The sequence below is a fragment of the Amphimedon queenslandica genome, unplaced genomic scaffold (genome assembly GCF_000090795.2).
Source record: "Amphimedon queenslandica unplaced genomic scaffold, v1.1 AMPQUscaffold_13378, whole genome shotgun sequence".
Classification (NCBI taxonomy): domain Eukaryota; kingdom Metazoa; phylum Porifera; class Demospongiae; order Haplosclerida; family Niphatidae; genus Amphimedon; species Amphimedon queenslandica.
This window is the reverse complement of record NW_003546386.1, coordinates 85581-103512: the sequence shown is the minus strand read 5'-3', so window position 1 is coordinate 103512 and position 17932 is coordinate 85581. Positions and strand designations below refer to the sequence as shown.

The window sequence follows — 17932 nt, the reverse complement described above, 5'->3', positions numbered from 1 at the left end:
AAAACTTTATTATTTTGGTGGGCAAGCAGCCATCTGAATTGCTTGGATAAAGCTAGAATATGAAATGAGGGACTGGCTATGCAGGATTATACACATTATTGACATTAACAATTGAAATAAAACATTAATTGTTTTCTTGATACACAGTGTCCAGTGAATACCACATGAGCTGGCCATTGCTTTCTTCCTCAGATCTCACATTGATGTACTTAGTAAAACTAAGTGTATCTGCATCATTTTTATATACCAGCTGTAATGAATTAGGAGTTGGATTTAGAGTGAGAAGCTATGATGAAAGAGAGAAGAGAACAAAAATAGATACAGTGGAGGAATTTGCTATATGCATTGCATGCCTGAACCATAGGCATGCATGCTCAATGACCACAAAAATAATCAGCACTAAATGATACACCCACATTCCCCCCAAACCTATGTAAATAATGATTCAATACCTCTTCATCTTCATCCTTTACAATAAAAGTTACACAGCCACCAAACTCAGTTGTCCATTCTGTATCGTACAAAGAGCATTTATTAAGTCTCATGTAAATTGATGGCATGCTGGCAAACAATATACATCCATTCTATTAATGTAAAAACATTACATGTAGTTTCTTACCTTCTGTATTAAAAAATAGCTTTGCTTCAAGTGAGAACTCTTCTGCATCCTCTCCATTAACAGTGCTGGCACTATCACTCATCAGTGTGTATCCACCATGCTGCCAGCGGTACCAGTCACCATGACAGTTACAAGGAGTGTTATTACCCTCTGGTATAATGGATACATCATCATTAGGGTTGAGGTTTAGAGTATGAGATGTTAGCTGTAGGCCAGTAAGATGAGAGAGGAGGAGACAGAAAGGCTCAGACAGAAAAAGGGAGTGACATTCAGTAGGTGACGGTAACAGTTTGTCTGGTTGGGCAACTTCAATATTTCTAGGTTCAGGAATAGAGAAAGTTAGCTACAATAAGAGTATGACAGTATGTTTATTGTTTAAGATATTACAATGAAAATTATACTTTTCAGTATAAATATTTATTTGTTCCAGAATGCATAATTATTAACCTTTTATTAGGTGGTCCTCTTCTCTCCCAGATGTTTACCTTTTTATTTAAGTCATTGCACAACAACTTATATTTATCCTCCTACAAGTACATATCAATACATGTAAGTTAATCTACATAGAGCAATAAGAGATTATGCTATAATTACTATTAGTTCAATGGACAAGGGCACAAGAGAATTGAGTGCATTGTCATGTGAAATAACTGCATGTACATCATGTATACATTTAAGTTATTATTGTCATTCCAGGTAATTGCAACTAAATTTGGTCAATTTGCATAAACTTTTGACAATGAAAAAACTCAATAAGTACAGTGCACATAAACACATCCTCTTTTACAGTTATTGCAAGTATAATGCATTTCTTATTTAAAGTGTACTCACTATTAAGAAGTCAGGTAATTCAATTTGTGATTCACTCTCAAATTGTTCCCTTATCTGTGATTGTGTACCAACATCAAGATACACTGGACTAACCCACTCCGCCAACACCTCTAACTGGTTTGACAAGTCAAACAATTATTAATACAATGTTAACATACTGGTTTATCCAGTGGGTGGTGCATTAATGGCATGACTTCCTTATAAGGAGATGGGCGAGGCAATGACGGCCCATGAAACCAGCCACTGATTGTTAGACGAGTCTTTGAAGCCGTCAACACTTCAGATACCTAACACATGTGAGTGGGAAATCTGATTGATAGATTGCATAATGAACTACTGTATAGCACTTACATGTACATGTACATTTTCATGGATAATAAATTTCACTAATTTTGTGGATGGTTAAAATTGGTTAAATTAAATTCTGATAAAATTTCCTTGCCACACATTGTTGAATGAATTAATAGGTCATTTTGTGAAATTTTTTATTTGTGAAAGCTATACATGTGCAGGAAGATATTTGATGTCCACAAATATAAGTGCTACACAAGGTACAGTATCTTACTTGATGGAAAGAGGCTGGAGTGACTTCAAAGAATATAAAAGAGTTCCACAAAGGAACAATAGAATGGACTATCTGATGAGGCTGACCAAACTCTACATAATAAAATAACTATTACTGTATAGGGGGTATATTTCCCGGGGAAAATATTTCACGAAAATTACCTTTCAACCTGTTCACAAGGAAAAATTTTCACGTTTTTCTTCTACTGACCATTATTAGTATGGTAAAAAATAATTTTCATAGATAAAAATTTTCACGAATTTTTTAAGACCGTGAAATTAGCGAAATTAAATCCCCATGAAATATACCCCATATACGGTATTATAAATTACAAATGTACATACCATCAGTATTGAATATATCAAGTGTCCCTATAGAGTGAAGAGAATAAAGTATTAATGTGTGCCTTAATTTGGCAAATCTTCAATAAAGATGAGCTTGAAACTTTTATTTGGTTATTTTTATGCACACAAGCATGCACATTAATGATTGGCAGTTTAATATTCTGGCAATTTCTGCTATTTTAATTTTCTGCTATTTTCTGCTACAATAATGTAAATGGTGGCTTTTTAAGTTGCCAATTTTTGTATACACAATACAAACATTACCACTGAGGATTTACATTAATGATTGGCAGTTACCAAAATAAAGTGCTATACAGTAATTCTTACCCCCATCTTTCTTCTCCCATGAAGGATCTACAAGATAGTATATGTATGCAATCCTTCTACCCTCCAGCTCATCATCATGACACAATAATACATCTACAAAGAGAGAGATAACTCTACATCAAATGAGGGTATACATATCAGTCACGTGACCTGTATAATCGTATTTAGCACAAGTTGCATCCACAGTCTCATACAGGTCAATACCAGTTAGCTCTCGTAACCATGGCAGTACACCACTTATTAATAAATCCCTAGCAATTAAAATAGCAGAACACTTACCATATACCATATAGCAGGTTTATTTCGAGGATAATTTTCACAAATGGCCTGTATCCAGAAGTGCACGGAATTAATTTTCACGAATTGCTACTTTTCTGCCATCTTGTACCATATTAAATTGATATTTAATTTTGCGAATCTTCACAACTTGGCAATATTTGCAAAATTTTTTATCCTCAAAATAAACCGTTATATGGTAGGAAATTAGCAAATTGAATTTTTCATCCTGTCAAAATTACTAGCTACACTATATGTACCAAATGACACAATTAACTAATAACAATAAAAATTAGGTTTTACCGAAATTGTTTTATCTGAATTGACTTTGCTTCTTTAAGATCGTGTGACTAGAACAAAATAACAACTATGAATAATAATAACAACAATAATGATAATTACTTGTTTGAATTGGTAGAGGTCGTTGTTCTTGTCAAAAAATTTCAATTTCATTAGTGAAGACTTAAGATCTGATACATAGCCCCTCCCACTTCCTGTCTCCATGCTTCCTGTCTCCACTTCCTGGCCCTCACTAATGAAATCCTTAAGAGTCCAACACATGAATGGATCAAAAAGGACATTTGCGAACTCTAAGTAAAGTTTGAGCATTGAAAAACATGCAACTTTATCTTCACCTGATTGAAAAGGCTCCATTTTTCTAAAAAATAGAAATTTTGATTATATATACTAATTGACAAAAGATGGCGGATAATTAAATTTATCTTTATATATATATATAGTGTAAAAAGCTATTTTGTATTTTTGTAAAGAATGCTTTTCAATCATCACACAGAAATTGATATTTTGTAGTACTATCATAACAAACGTATCATAATAAATTGTAAAATCCTCCTAACAGTAATTATTAAAATCAGTTAATTAACTTTAATAACTAATAATCTAGTCCCCGCCCGCCCACGTGCTAACCTCCAAGCGCTTTTCATATCTTTAAATAGCTTTCCTTTAGTACTCATATAAGCATTGTTGAGCTCTGGGACACTATTCTCTCTCCTCGCTTTCTTACTAGACTGACCAGGACCTGCTGTAGGCGCCAATGCGGGGAATCCAACAGGAGCAGGAACATCATCGCCATCAGAGACCCGTTTTGCCATCGTTTACTTTTGGATATCACCGTATACTGACTTAAATTTGTGAGTGATTGGTTTTGATAATTTTTATTAATATTTTGTTTTATTTCTAGTTCCTGTTATTTTTATTGAAGGCAGCACAGGATAGTTCTATTCTATGGTAAGGAATAATTTTAAATTAATTCAGTACTTTGGGTGCATGTGATGTTTGAACGTAAATTATATCATAGATATTATAGACTACGTAACCAGGATAGGAAACTAGGATTCCCCTGGCGAACAACGTTCGTGATTGGATTGGGCGTTAAATAGAATAAATTTGATTATGTGGCTTGCTTTTCATGTGGAATTAATGAATTTTTGGTTTTTAAGCAGTATTATAGTCAAATGCTTTGCATGAATTTAAATGCTAACCCTCCAATTCCATGCACACAATATCAAACTATCCTCATCCAATAGGAGAACCCTTTGCTTGCTGTGTAAAAGCTGTAACAGGTACAACAGTGGACTGTTCGCAAAAACAGTATTTTAGTTATTACTCCTCTAACATAGCGAATCAGTAAATAAAACTATGACAGTTCCATGCACAATGATTGTGGCAATATCTTCAATGATCTTGTTAGTCTATTTTTGCCTGTGTGATAGTGCAACAGGTACATAAAGTTTTTCAAATTTGCAACTAACAAAAATTTGAACAAAATCACTGTACATGTATATTTGCAAAATAAAAATGGTATCAGTATTTTTTTCATTACAGTCATGTCACACAAACATTGAAGTATTGAGATATCATTAAAATAACAAGAAATCAACATTGGCTTGAATACAATCTTCCTTGAAATGTCATCGATGAGTGGCCATTTTTTGACCACACCCACCAAAATCCAATGACAGTCGTTGGCTGGGCAGTTGATACTGGTTTGAATGGATCACGTGAGCTAGTTTCCTATCCTATGGTTACGTAGTCTCTAATATCTATGATTATATAAGCCATATTTGTATATTTATATCTCTCCTGTGAATGACGTTTCCAATTTATAATGATATTCGTTGGGATACTGTAAATAGAAAATTTTACAGGCCGCCATTGTGGAGGTATTGCTGCACTGTTTCCAATGGAGCTCGATACACTTTCTGCCGTTTTGTAAGAAGAGGAAGCAATTATAGTCTCAAAAGTTAAAAAATTGCAACCTTTACTATGATCTTTCTTTTCAGTAGTCTGCAACTGTTTAAAGCCACTGGAGTGACGTGGAGAAGTAGAATTGACAGTTTTTAGCCTGTTGGTCCATTGTAACTAGTGATAGTATACCTCCACTATGACGGCCTGAAAAATTTTCCATTTACGGTATCCCAATGAATATCATTATAAATCGGCAACATCATTCACAGGAAAGATATGAATAGAGCTGTTGCACAGATGTAATCAACGAGGGGGTGCGGCTATGACTGTCCGCCATCTTGAGTGGCAAAAATGTACATGGTGGAATAAGGAGAATGGAGAAAAAATCTGAATAAATTTTGCAGTTGATGTTACAGGCTAATGCAAGCTACGAAATGAAGGTATTGAGTAAAGAACTCTCTGTAATATTCTTCAGCAAAGTATGATATCTCATCGTTGGAGAATCTAAGTTTGTTTTTCCATCTCCATTTGTCCTGTGTACATTCTTGCCACCCAACATGGCGGACAGTCACAGCTACACCCCCCCCCCCTGTTGATAACATCCGTGGAACAGCTTTATATTGCAACCATTTATAAAAAGGTCGCTGTAGGTTAATCTTTCTATCTTCCTCCTCTTTTACTGTTAGCTGGTTGAGTTGAAGAATGGTAAGATGTATAATGGTCATTTGGTTAGTTGTGATAACTGGATGAACACTGATACAAAATGACTGAAGGAAGTCATATGTACATTATGAGTAAGACTCTCGGTAAGACTATATGTCCACTTATTATATGACATGTACATGTATTATGCATATAGTATGTCACTTTAATTTCTATGTACATCAAAGTGTGTGTTACAGAGTAGCAATTAATGATGTTTTAATGTTTATTGTATCATACTGTAGGATGGTAATAGGTTTTGGAAGATGCCAGAGTGTTTCATGAGAGGCGGTATGATTAAATACTTAAGAAGTCCTGATGAGGTAAAAAGCACATGTACATGTATACATTACATGATGCAGTACAGAATTTCAAGGCATAGCATCACAAATTTTTTAATAAGATAAACACATACATGTGCAGCAATAGAATTTGTATATTCTTAAGCATCTTTTCTACAGATATTGTTGTGGGAAGCAGCTCAAACTTTCTGCATAGCATAAATACATCCATATGCATCAGTGGAGTAATTTTGGAGTCAATTTTTGGAGGGCTGATTTTCAAAAATTGGTTAGTTTTTTAATTGGCCATAACTCAAAAAATATATGCCAGAAACAGCTCCAAATTTTTACACAGCATAAGGATATTAATTTATATCATGAAGTGTAATAAAAAAATTTGGGTGATCGTGGAACCAATTTAAAGAAAAAGCATGAGCTATTATATACACGTAGCCTTTGCTATTTTTGAAAAATTGATCCATTTTGAAAAATGGTCATGCATGGAGCTTGAAAAATGGTTGTCGGAAACAGTTCAAAATTTCTACATAGCATGAGGACATCAATATGTATTAGAAATTGTAATAAAAATTTGGGACAATTTTGGAACCAATTTTTGGTAAAAAGCATGCATGTAGGCTATAGCCTTTGCTTTTTGGCCTCGCCTGCACAAGGTATAGGTAGTTGTTGTGTCTGTCTGTCATTCGTTCATTCATTCTGTACAACTGAAATTTGTCTTTAATAAACAATAACTTTAGCACAGTGTGTTCTAAGCTCCTAGGTCTTTCTTTTTGACCTGGAAAAGTCTTTCTTAACTGTTTTGTGTTGCTTAAATACAAGCGCTAGGTACAGAAGCTTCAAAGTAAGAAAATCGAGTAGTTGAGCCAAGTTCCTTTGTGTTTGCACTTTAGAGATAGCTAGTAGCATTTTCCAACATGGCCTTCAAAAAATATGAATATATTTCTCTAAATCTTACTTGATGAAGAGTTATACTTACTCAAAATTGTGGAGGTCACTCGTTTGTGAAGCGCTTGAGCAACAACCTGCTGGGTTATAGTTACTAAAGTACCTATAATATCTCAAATACACAAAGGCAGCAACTTTTCTGTCAGCAAGTTTATCATGTATTGATGATTAGTAAAGAAAAATTGAAGCTTCTTTCTCACATGGTCTTCTTGCTGCCATCATTGCAGTTGATGATGTAATGCCACACCTTTCAAGCTACATGCATGGGAGGGGCTGGAGCTGCTGCATGTATGTGCTGCAGTGCTGGTACTTCTGCAGGTATTCAAGAGCAAGTGCAACTGCAGGAAGCTAATGTTGAGCAGACTCTCTTCATGTCGTTCTTTTAACGCTGATAATTAAACAGCTAGGGCAAGCACTATAACAGCTATAGGGGCGAGTCCACGCACCGTAGGTGTCTCGTTTCTGAAATTTTACTACTTTTTTAAAATGGCTGTAACTTTAAAAATGTTTGTCAAAAACAACTCAAACTTTCTGTATAAGGACTTCAATTTGTACATGTATCAGATAATGTAATAAAAATGGAAGTGTGATTTTGGAGCCAATTTTTGAGATAAACTGCCTTTGCTTTTTTTAATTGCTTGTTTTTAAATGGTCAGAACTTGAAAATTATATTTGGAAACATTAATCTTTCTGCATAGCATAATTACTTTTATACATTGTAACAAAATTTAGTGGTCTTGTAAACTTGTAATATTGCTTGAGCAATTTATAGAAAGTATATACTGTTTATTATTGTTGTTCTTATTTAGCAAGTATCATATAAAGCAGCTGATGAGGACATTGAAGCAATTGAAAGAGAAGAAGAGGAAGGAAAGGAGAATGAAAAAGACAAAAGAAAGGACAATAATGAAGAAAGTAATTAAAAGGAATGACTCGTGATGCCTGCACATACCGGTATACATGTACTATATGTACATATTTTGTAGGTATTCATTTAGATATGGAGGCAGAGTCAATGTATGAGTGGTCACTCCCATCACAGAAGAGTACATCAATGGACTCTAGTAGGATTGAAGTAGGTTATTGTATCTGTAATGGATGATACAATGCATGTATTATGCATTTATTTATAAACAAAATATTTTTATTTTTAATAGGCAGTTGTTTCCAGTAATCCTCACTTGTCTGAGTACATATATGATGCAGAGAATGAGAGATGGTGTCAGTTCACACTAAAAGTATTATGAACTATCATTATTTTAGTTATTATACACTACAATGTGTACTTACAGTTTGAGACTGGTAATGATAAGATTATGATGTCTTATTTTATAGAAAAACTATCAAACAAAGTACTTCCGTATTTTCATGTAGTATTTATGATTTTCTCAATTTTATGTAAATTATATTTTAAGATTGTTGTTTGGGAGGTTCCTGATATTAAGAAAAGATTCCTTGCTGAGAGCTAAGTACCTGGAGAAGAGGAAATCTACCGTTTAAAAACTGAAGGTATCAATATGCAGGTATGATAGTACTTGTTAATTTTTACTTCATTTTATTACTACCAGGAACTGAGGAAGCATTCTGACCTGCTCAATGTTAGGAAAGTATATACTAACAATATACACACTATTGCCTCCACTTTTAGCATTTAAGCTGCTGCTGTAGCCATTATCAAAATTAATAACCATATACAATGACTGGTCACAGGAATTTCTGTATGCTTCTCCTACAGGAAGTATCAAGTGTATTCAATGTGTATGGCATATCAGTTAATCATCATCACCTGTCCCTTATTGCTGATTACATGAGATTTGATGGAGACTATGAGTCCTTTAGTAGGTTTGGTATGAACAGTAACAGCTCTCCATTCCAACAGATGAGTTTTGAGACTACAATGAAGTTCTTAAGAAGTGCAACAGTTAGAGGAGATGTTGATACTCTTTAGTCGCCCTCAGCTTGTCTGGTGACTGGTAATGTGGTCCATGGGGGGACTGGAGCTTTTCAATGTTTACAAAAACTAGTTATGTGATCTTAATTGTTTTATTGAATTAACTTAATAATTAATATTTCACTTGCATCATTTTAATTGCAGCGAGCCAGTTTATCTTATATGATTCAACTCACCATACATGTTCCAGTAAATGTGGCCCATGTTAATACATGAGTAGTGTGGGTGTAATATCCATTGGAACAAACAGAATTTCACCCCTCTGCAGGTCAACTAGCTAGGCCTACCCACAAATCATGTATTGCTTTTATCTCAATTTGAGCTCACTCAGGCTCTCATAATTTGAAATTTTAATGAAAATAATTTTTAAAATGTCTAATTCACACACAAAAAATTAAGTTTTATCTACTCTTGATCTAAATATGTCAGCAAATCTAATAACTAGCAAACACACAATTATTAAAGTCAAAAAGAGTGATGTTACAAGGTAACAAAATTAATACGTGTTAAAGTCACGAGTTAAAACTGATTTCAGAGCTGAGCAAAACATTTCGTAGTCTCCTTCAAACTGGCATGGAAAAATTAGTTCTCCTGAACAGCTATGAGTAGCTATTGTCCCCATGCGATCTGCTTCAAATTTTATTTCAATTGACTTTGGGAGGACTGAGATCCTGCCTGTAATACTGAGTGCAAATTCCTTCAAACCTACAATACAGTAGAGAGAGTAAAAATCAGTTAAACAACTGTGGAATTGATTCAAAACTTGTAATTAATGCTACATTCTATACATATATACCTTCTGAATCACATTCATCAATATATTTCTTCAGATAACGTAAAATGATACTTTCTTGTGCAATGAATGAATCCTCATTCGGAAAAATTAGGGATTTTTGAACTTCTTCAGAAGTAAGCTCTGTAAAAGTAAACAGAGGTTGAAATAGGGCTGGAAATGCTCTCAGTAGAGGATAGAGAGAAGTAGCCTTCAATCCTTCAACAAATTGATCGAGTAATTTTGAATGCTTGAACAATGCTTCATATGTGATGATATCCTGAACTATTATATTTTTTGTAGAAGGCTAAAAACCAATGAATAACTCTTTAAACGATAATGGTGACTTACATTAGGAATCATTGTAACTCCACAACGACTAATAATATCAAGGATTAGTTCATCTTTCATAACCTCTTTTCCATCATCTTCAGTCTTAATATCTTGCAACTAATAGTTTCGAAGAAAGACATAACGTTACTATAAATATAATATCATACTACTCCTATATAGGTATAGCACAATATAATACCATGTGTGGGTAGTAATTGCATAACAATACCAAAAGTGTCAGTTAAAATGCTGCATATGCACATAGCAGTGAGAACTTTCTAAGGCCTTAGTTTATATCTGTAAAGGCTTTTTAATATTAAAAATGATGTATAATAAGTAATTAGAATAAAAATTTGATGCTATAGTCGTTACCTTTGATATAACTGCAGCAACACCAGCACCAATATCATTATCTGAACATACTTGAAGTGCTTTCTCCTCACCTTCCACAATATAAGTGTAATTTGTCAATGAAAAAAATGGGAACCCAATGCCATCCTGCCATATACTATGCCCAACCATACTGCCTAAGATTTTGAATAATCCACTTGACCTTGCTTCTGCAGTACAAGCAGGGCTAAGACTGTGTAAAGGTCCAGTGAATAATTCTATATGCTTATTACAATGGAATTCATTGTATACTGTTGAATATACTTGACGGCGTACACCTCCTGCATCTATGGCAAGTGTATTACTCAACTTGATGAATAGTCGCTCTCCAAAATCAACACTACCAGACTTATAATGGCGTACAATATCACGCCACATGTCATCTGTATGTACTGTAACAACGACTGATTTTGCAGACTCCATCTTCTGATTTAACATTGATAAAATTGATTCCAATGTTGGACCCTCCTTTAAACACTTCATTGAAGCGTCAGAGCTAAACCCAGAAGATTTATAAATTGCAGCAGCTTGCTCTCTAGTAACTTTTCCTTCAAATTCCTTTAATAAAGCTCCTAAGTTATCAGCAACATTAGTTTTACTCCGCTATACATGCAACATAAAGTGACTGATGATAATTTGAAATAAATTACTTTACTAATCCAAAACTCAAGCATTTCAGCATTACCAGATCTACCAGCACACTGCAGTAGAGTTTCACCATCCTACCATAAAATACATACAAAAATGGCAAAAAATGTTTAAAAAATTATGTAATTTTACTATGCTACACAATGAATAGTCATCACTATTCTAATAGGTAGCAAGTAGTAAGTATAAATACTTTTATATATTTAAATAAAAATTGAAATTAAATTTTACTTACTTTATCCACAACATCAGTTCTAGCTCCATTAGTTAACAGAATATCAACAGCTTCAATACTACCTTCCTTAACAGCATTAAACAATGGAGTTCTTTTTTTCTTTAATACAACATGAAGTGACTGATAATTTGAAATAAATTACTTTATCTAAAACGTTAACATCATAATCTCCTCTTTTTATCCAAAACTTAAGCATTTCAATCTTACCGGATTCAGCAGCACAATGTAGTAATGTTTCACCATACTATGATAATATAAGAAGAAAAAGGCTTTTATGCCATATATCAATAGTCTCAAAAGCTAGTTTCTTCCATAACAATACTACTTCACAATGTATAGCAAGTATAGTAGTACTATATTTGTAAATAATTGAAAAATTGAAAGACTGAGTTATGATCCTTATAATAACTGATGCTCACATGCTCATGTGATGCATGCGGTTGACAAAATTGCATTTTATATTTTATTATTGTAAAGGGAGAAATACCAAATACTGCAGAGTACTTGATGTCCATCAGTACAAAAGAGTATTAATTAGTATCAATGATTGGAGTTGATTTAACTTTGAACAGCTATCTTGAGGCTTAAGAGAATAGTCAATAGCTATATTCTATTTTAATGATTAACTGCAATAACAGTAATTGTTCAGCTGCTAAGGTCCATTCATGGTAAGCAATGAATAAAAGTTGCTTGTATTATATTCATGTGTTTACTAGAGAAAAGTACTTACATGTAATATAAAATTACTTAATTGGTATCAGACTATCAGGATCAACACAAAACAGGCTCCTCTAATTCTAATTTTATCAAATTACATTTTGCAGTGCTAATTGTTATTTCTTCAAAACTGATGTAGAAGAAATAAAAGTGTGAGCATATATGCATTGGATCAATTTGCATGTGGGTGAAAACAGGTGTGATTAACACTGCTACCAATTTTTGACATAAACAGTATAAAAAAATTTACTTTATCCACAACATCAGTTTTAGCTCCATTAGTTAATAGAATATCAACAGCTTCAATGTTACCTTTCTTAACAGCTTTAAACAATGGAGTTCTCTTCCACTATAATACAACACAAAATGATACAATTAGAAATGATTATTTGATAACTTTACCTCATCCACAACATTTACATCAGCCTTTCCTTTAGTCACTAATAACTTGATAATTTTACTGTTACCAGTCTGAATGGCACAATGTAATGGAGTGCTACCATCGAACTATAAAAAAATAATTTCTGATTAATGGTTGTGTGGGCTAGATCTAATGGTTATGAGTCAATTAATGATCAAAAAATCATCTCAGTGAGGACTTAGAGAGTTGAAAAATACAAAAACTCATTGAAGAGCTACATTAATGCTCAATCACAGATGATGAATTTAACATTTATTCATCCACAAAAACTGTGTGTGACACGGCAATATAACTTACTGCTGATGTATCGGCAACATCAGTTCTTGCTCCATTAGTTAATAGAATATCAACAACTTCAATACTACACCTATACTTCACAAGAGCATTGAACAATGGAGTTCTGTTTCTCTATAATATACAAAATTAAGTGACTAGCTCTTATAATTAAAAATGAAATTACTTTATCTTTAGCATTCACATCATGATCCCCCCTCTTAATCCAAAACTCTAACATTTCAACTTTACCAGATTCAGCGGCACAATGTAGTAGAGTTTCACCATCCTATGAACAATATCAATGATTATTCCAAACAAAAGTGGCTAGTTTTCTTAACTATACTATATCCCAACTGAGTTTGACACCAGCCGCTTGGAATTTGAAAAATGTAGGTATACGTCACTGATGACGTCTTATAATGATATTCATAGAAGCATGGCTGACATTTTACAGCTGCGTAGTTGGCCTGTATTACACTCTTAAAAAGGTTTTGTTTGTTCTGATAAGCAGTACAATAGCTGCTGGAGTCAACTAGTCTTCATAAAGGCCATCATTATCAGAAAATCTTGCTCTATTAGCTTTTAAAAGTAAGAATTATCAGTTTGGATGCTCGACCACATGTTCTTATGTAAACTATGACGTAGATAAATTGTCATAAAACGTCATTTTGGTATGCCATTGGGTTTATAGGGAGAACCCGGTTCTCAGGGTTCCCAAGGGCTGAGAGACCCAAGACCTGAGATCCTGTGATGGCATTGGGCGACTAAGAACCTGTAAAAGTCTCACCCTTATCCCACATTCCTATAAAAAGTTATTCCAGTTTTTCTTGGGTCAAACTCAACGGTCAAGTTGGGATATAGTATAGTTTAACACTACCTGGTAATAGCATGTACTAATTACATTTATATAGCAAGTTAGATCTATATTTACTTTATCCACAACATCAGTTTTAGCTCCATTAGTTAATAGAATTTCCACAACTTCAATACTACCTTTCTTAACAGCATTAAACAATGGAGTTTTGTTATCCTATAAATACAACACAAAAATGATACAATTGGAAATGATTATTTAATAACTTTCTTTACCTCATCGACAGCATTCACATCAGCTTTTCCTTTAGTTATTAATAATTTAATAATTTCACTGTTACCAGTTTCACTAGCACAGTGCAATGGAGTGCTATCATCATCCTATATATATTATTTAATCATAATTATTATTCAACCTAAATAAGCTCATTCAAAACTTTTATATGTGTAGATTAATGACTATGAGTCAAAAATAATCAATGGATGCTAGTATTACTTCTGTAAGGAGACAAAATGACTTCAAAAATGATCATGTAAAATTGTTGGAGTACATGAGCTAGTAACACATGGTCCTAATGCTGTGGCTCATGCAGACGTGATGCTCATAATTTTTGGTCGCACATAAAAAATGCTAAAAAGATGACACTTCTCTAACTTTTTAGTACATATAACCAAGTGTAGATAATAGATCTACTCTTGATATAACTTACTGTATCCACAACATCAGTTCTAGCTCCATTATTCAATAAAATATCAACAGCTTCAATACTACATCTATACTTATCAAGAGCATTAAACAATGGAGTTCTATTTCTCTATATGATACAACATAAAGTGACTAGATCTAATTAGTAGAAGTGAAATTACTTTATTTGTAACATTCACATCATAGTCTCCTCTCTTAATCCAAAACTCAAGCATTTCAACTTCATTAGATTCACTGGCACAATGTAGTAGAGTTTCACCATCCTATATAAACAATAATGTATAGTGCATGCATAATAACACAATTTTGCAATTTTCATAATCAAGCAACCATACACCTTCAAACCTTGCTATGTATTCCTAGTTACAATGCATTAATATTGTAGATGATAATACTGTTGCTTTGTCTATTCTGTGTAATTTACCTCCCTATCATCTCAATTTTGGGTGAGAATTATACTGGTGAATGTTGGCACTTGTTTTGTTCCATGTATAGGCAATACAAAGCTATGTGCATATTGTCATATCCCATCCTTCTTTATTTTATAAAATTAAGTCGAATTTGTATTTTGATATCTATGAGTAATCATTTTACTCAATCAGGCAGTAGCAAGTATTACATGTATCTTTTAAAATTAAGACATACTTTATCCACAACATCAGTTCTAGCTCCATTAGTTAATAGAACCTCAACAGCTTCAATACTACCTTCCTTAACAGCATTAAACAATGGAGTTCTGTTCTTCTATAAATACACAAAATGATGCAATTAGAAATTATTATTAATAACTTTACCTTATCCACAGCATTTACATCAGCCTCTCCTTTAGTTATTAATAATTCGATAATTTTACTGTCACCAGTTTCACTAGCACAGTGTAATGGAGTGCTATCATCATGCTATTATGAATAAATTGAAAAAATCAAGGATATTGTAAATGTATTTTATTAAAGGATAGTCTCCAAAAAATATAAAATCATTGAATCATGTGCAGGAACCAAAAAATCCTTATGCTGGTAAGCACAAATGATGCACATCAACCCAAAAAATGGCAAATATTAACATTAACACTCATCTAATTTTTAAAATGGAGCATGCACAATAAAACTTACTTCATCTACAACATCAGTTTTAGCTCCATTAGTTAATAAAATATCAACAGCTTCAACACTACTATTAAACCTCTCAAGGGCACTGAACAATGGAGTTCTATTCCTCTATATTTTAAGATAAAAAAGTCAGTGACTAAAAGATCCAAATAGAAATTAAATTACTTCGTCTTTAACATTCACATCACAATCCCCTTTCTTAATCCAAAACTCAAGCATTTCAACTTCACCAGATTCACTGGCACAATGTAGTAGAGTTTCACCATCCTATGATAATATTATTAAAAATAATATCCATATTCTAAATAAAACAAGCCTTCTTCTTTAATCAACACTATCTGATAGTAGCAAATATACTGTAATTATCTTATTTAGAAAAATTAAGTAGAATTTCACTTACTTTATCCACAACATCAGTTCTAGCTCCATTAGTTAATAGAATATCGACAGCTTGAATATTACCTTTCTTAACAGCTTTAAACAATGGAGTTCTGTTGTTCTTAAATACAACACAAAATGATGCAATGAGAAATGATTATTTATAACTTACCTTATCCACAGCATTCACATCAGCTTTTCCTTTAGTTATTAATAATTTGATAATTTTACTGCTACCAGTTTCAATAGCACAGTGTAATGGAGTGGTACCACTGTACTATAAAAATAAAATAAATTACAAAAATGTACAATTTATTGATGCTTGTTTGGGCTAATGTTTGTGTCAGTGATAACCTCTGGGAGAAAAATGCCAAAAACAGCATAACTTACTGATGTATCCACAACATCAGTGCTAGCTCCGTTAGTTAATAGAATATCAACAGCTTCAACACTACTATTAAACCTGCTAAGAGCACTAAACAATGGAGTTTTATTTTCCTATAATACAACATAAAATGAAAAATAGACCTAATTATTAGAAATGAAATTACTTCATCTTTAACATTCACATCATAATCTCCTTTCTTGATCCAAAACTCAAGCATTTCAACTTCACCAGATTCACCAGCACAATGCAGTAGAGTTTTGCCATCCTATAACAAATGATAACAATTATATAAATAATGCAATAATGCATGTCATTATTCCAAAACAAAAGAGCCAGCTTCTTATCATGCCATCAAAATGAGTATTTAAAGCTGGTATAGTAGCAAGTGTTAGATCCAATAGCATATTTTGTAGAATTTTACAGGCTTACTTTAGATACAACATCAGTTCTAGCTCCATTAGCTAATAAAATATTAACAGCTTCAATACTACCTTTCTCAACAGCATTAAACAATGGAGTTCTGTTTTTCTATAAATACAACATAATAATTATGATACAATTATTAATAACTTTACCTCATCTACAGCATTCACATCAGCCTTTCCTTTAGTTATCAATAATTTGATAATTTTACAGTTACCAGTTTCACTAGCACAGTGTAATGGAGTGCTATCATCATCCTATATAAATAATTAAGTATAAATGTTAATTAACAGCAATGGAGCAAATCAATGTTGAAGGTTTCATTAAATAAATTTGCACCTCTGTGAGAGATTTAGAGACTCAAAAAATGAATAAAATCATTGAATTGTGTAAAAAAAGTGAACTAAGCAACACTTGATTTTTAAATGCTGCTAAAACACACAGAATGTACACAAACACATTTTACTTTTGGTCACCCACAAAAAATACCGAAAATATCAATAATAGTAACTTACAGCATCCATAACATCAGTACTAGCTCCATTAGTTAACAAAATATCAACAGCTTCAACACTACTATTAAACCTGTCAAGAGCATTGAACAATGGAGTTCTATTCCTCTGTAATACGTACAACATAAAGTGACTAGTGATTATTTCAAATGCATTACTTTATCTTTAACATTCACATCATAATCTCCTCTGCTAATCCAAAATTCAAGCATTTCAACTTCACCAGATTCACTGGCACAATGTAGTAGAGTTTCACCATCCTATGACAAAGGAAACCCTGTAACATTATTTTTATCACAGAATCAAAAATTAACATTGTCAGGTATTAGTTACTCTTTTTAAACAATTATTCTAGTAAAATTTTACTTACTTCATCCACAACATCAGTTCTAGCTCCATTAGTTAATAGAATATCAACAGCTTCAATACTACCACTCTTAACAGCATTAAACAATGGAGTTTTTTTATTCTATATAGATACAACACAAACATATACAATTGGAATGATTATTAATTAATAAATTTACTTTATCCACAACATTCACATCAGCCTTTCCTTTAGTTATTAATAATTTGATGATTTTACTGTTACCAGTTTCACTAGCACAGTGTAATGGAGTATCATCATACTATTATGAGTAATAGATAAGCCTTATGTACAAATTAAATTAAATTTAGTTAATTTTTCAGGATATAAAAATAGGTATACATGTATGTAATATTTTGTCAAAATGAAATCATTTT

General features: G+C 32.8%; 4 protein-coding genes and 1 long non-coding RNA gene across 8 annotated transcripts in view; 1 reads left to right on the top strand and 4 right to left on the bottom strand.

Moving 5' to 3' along the window:
• Positions 1 to 12: 12 nt before the first annotated feature.
• On the bottom strand, positions 13 to 4126 carry LOC105312932 (prolyl 3-hydroxylase OGFOD1-like). 2 transcript variants are annotated; one of them, XM_019997270.1, is made up of 14 exons: positions 3890 to 4126; positions 3598 to 3620; positions 3365 to 3552; positions 3266 to 3312; positions 2837 to 2937; positions 2687 to 2779; positions 2360 to 2386; positions 2016 to 2107; positions 1609 to 1737; positions 1451 to 1564; positions 1067 to 1146; positions 620 to 936; positions 453 to 511; positions 13 to 286 (listed from the first exon to the last, which is right to left on the bottom strand). In XM_019997270.1, the coding sequence occupies exons 1-14, from the start codon at positions 4072 to 4074 to the stop codon at positions 125 to 127; spliced, it is 1617 nt and encodes a 538-aa protein (XP_019852829.1). In that variant the 5' UTR covers positions 4075 to 4126; the 3' UTR covers positions 13 to 124. The 2 variants fall into 2 exon arrangements, with proteins under 2 accessions (XP_019852829.1, XP_019852830.1); XM_019997271.1 differs by lacking the exon at positions 2360 to 2386.
• LOC109582528 (DNA-directed RNA polymerase I subunit RPA1-like) lies at positions 4034 to 9182 on the top strand. 3 transcript variants are annotated; one of them, XR_002185126.1, is made up of 10 exons: positions 4034 to 4113; positions 4164 to 4210; positions 5857 to 5976; positions 6118 to 6195; positions 7926 to 8031; positions 8103 to 8191; positions 8274 to 8354; positions 8409 to 8468; positions 8532 to 8639; positions 8685 to 9182. XR_002185126.1 is itself a non-coding variant. In XM_019997272.1 (8 exons), the coding sequence occupies exons 2-7, from the start codon at positions 6139 to 6141 to the stop codon at positions 8583 to 8585; spliced, it is 447 nt and encodes a 148-aa protein (XP_019852831.1). In that variant the 5' UTR covers positions 5441 to 5976; positions 6118 to 6138; the 3' UTR covers positions 8586 to 8625; positions 8685 to 9182. The 3 variants fall into 3 exon arrangements, 1 of the variants encoding a protein (XP_019852831.1); XM_019997272.1 differs by lacking the exons at positions 4034 to 4113; positions 4164 to 4210 and having other exon boundaries at positions 5441 to 5976; positions 8532 to 8625; XR_002185127.1 differs by lacking the exons at positions 4034 to 4113; positions 4164 to 4210; positions 5857 to 5976 and adding an exon at positions 6334 to 6442 and having other exon boundaries at positions 6019 to 6195.
• Positions 9183 to 9464: 282 nt separating this feature from the next.
• On the bottom strand, positions 9465 to 14205 carry LOC109582514 (uncharacterized). Its single transcript, XM_019997258.1, has 12 exons — positions 14191 to 14205; positions 13949 to 14053; positions 13791 to 13889; positions 13044 to 13145; positions 12881 to 12991; positions 12565 to 12669; positions 12413 to 12511; positions 11213 to 11284; positions 10545 to 11165; positions 10191 to 10289; positions 9864 to 10146; positions 9465 to 9772 (listed from the first exon to the last, which is right to left on the bottom strand). Exons 1-12 carry the CDS (start codon positions 14203 to 14205, stop codon positions 9564 to 9566), a joined length of 1920 nt encoding a protein of 639 aa, XP_019852817.1. The 3' UTR covers positions 9465 to 9563.
• Positions 14206 to 14387: 182 nt separating this feature from the next.
• LOC109582540 (uncharacterized) lies at positions 14388 to 15058 on the bottom strand. The gene is made up of 3 exons (XR_002185139.1): positions 15024 to 15058; positions 14540 to 14641; positions 14388 to 14487 (listed from the first exon to the last, which is right to left on the bottom strand). It is a non-coding gene; the product is annotated as an uncharacterized LOC109582540 (long non-coding RNA).
• Positions 15059 to 15099: 41 nt separating this feature from the next.
• The window catches only part of LOC109582513 (putative ankyrin repeat protein RF_0381), a 9642-nt gene continuing 6809 nt past the window's right edge, over positions 15100 to 17932 (bottom strand). Inside the window, exons 7-17 of the mRNA XM_019997257.1 lie at positions 17347 to 17448; positions 17192 to 17296; positions 16829 to 16933; positions 16417 to 16518; positions 16256 to 16363; positions 16038 to 16142; positions 15888 to 15986; positions 15653 to 15754; positions 15491 to 15595; positions 15173 to 15277; positions 15100 to 15114 (exon numbers count right to left, since the gene is read on the bottom strand). Of these exons, the coding sequence (XP_019852816.1) occupies positions 15100 to 15114; positions 15173 to 15277; positions 15491 to 15595; positions 15653 to 15754; positions 15888 to 15986; positions 16038 to 16142; positions 16256 to 16363; positions 16417 to 16518; positions 16829 to 16933; positions 17192 to 17296; positions 17347 to 17448 (1053 nt within the window). The remainder of the gene's footprint in view (positions 15115 to 15172; positions 15278 to 15490; positions 15596 to 15652; positions 15755 to 15887; positions 15987 to 16037; positions 16143 to 16255; positions 16364 to 16416; positions 16519 to 16828; positions 16934 to 17191; positions 17297 to 17346; positions 17449 to 17932) is intronic.

What these genes read in the sequence shown, in the direction of transcription:
- LOC105312932 (XM_019997270.1), bottom strand. Translation starts at nt 4,074, where the DNA reads ATGGCAAAACGGGTCTCTGATGGCGATGATGTTCCTGCTCCTGTTGGA. An exon ending in ATTCAGATAAAACAATTTCG is followed by an intron (nt 2,938 to 3,265) that starts GTAAAACCTAAT and finishes TTTAATTGCTAG; the next exon opens with GGATTTATTAATAAGTGGTG. An exon ending in TGATATATTCAATACTGATG is followed by an intron (nt 2,108 to 2,359) that starts GTATGTACATTT and finishes TTTATTATGTAG; the next exon opens with AGTTTGGTCAGCCTCATCAG.
- LOC109582528 (XM_019997272.1), top strand. Translation starts at nt 6,139, where the DNA reads ATGCCAGAGTGTTTCATGAGAGGCGGTATGATTAAATACTTAAGAAGT. An exon ending in AAAGGACAATAATGAAGAAA is followed by an intron (nt 8,032 to 8,102) that starts GTAATTAAAAGG and finishes CATATTTTGTAG; the next exon opens with GTATTCATTTAGATATGGAG. An exon ending in TAGAAAAACTATCAAACAAA is followed by an intron (nt 8,469 to 8,531) that starts GTACTTCCGTAT and finishes TTATATTTTAAG; the next exon opens with ATTGTTGTTTGGGAGGTTCC.
- LOC109582514 (XM_019997258.1), bottom strand. An exon ending in ATGTGAATGCTAAAGATAAA is followed by an intron (nt 12,992 to 13,043) that starts GTAATTTCATTT and finishes TGTATATTATAG; the next exon opens with AGAAACAGAACTCCATTGTT. An exon ending in ATGTAAATGTTGTGGATGAG is followed by an intron (nt 12,512 to 12,564) that starts GTAAAGTTATCA and finishes GTTGTATTATAG; the next exon opens with TGGAAGAGAACTCCATTGTT.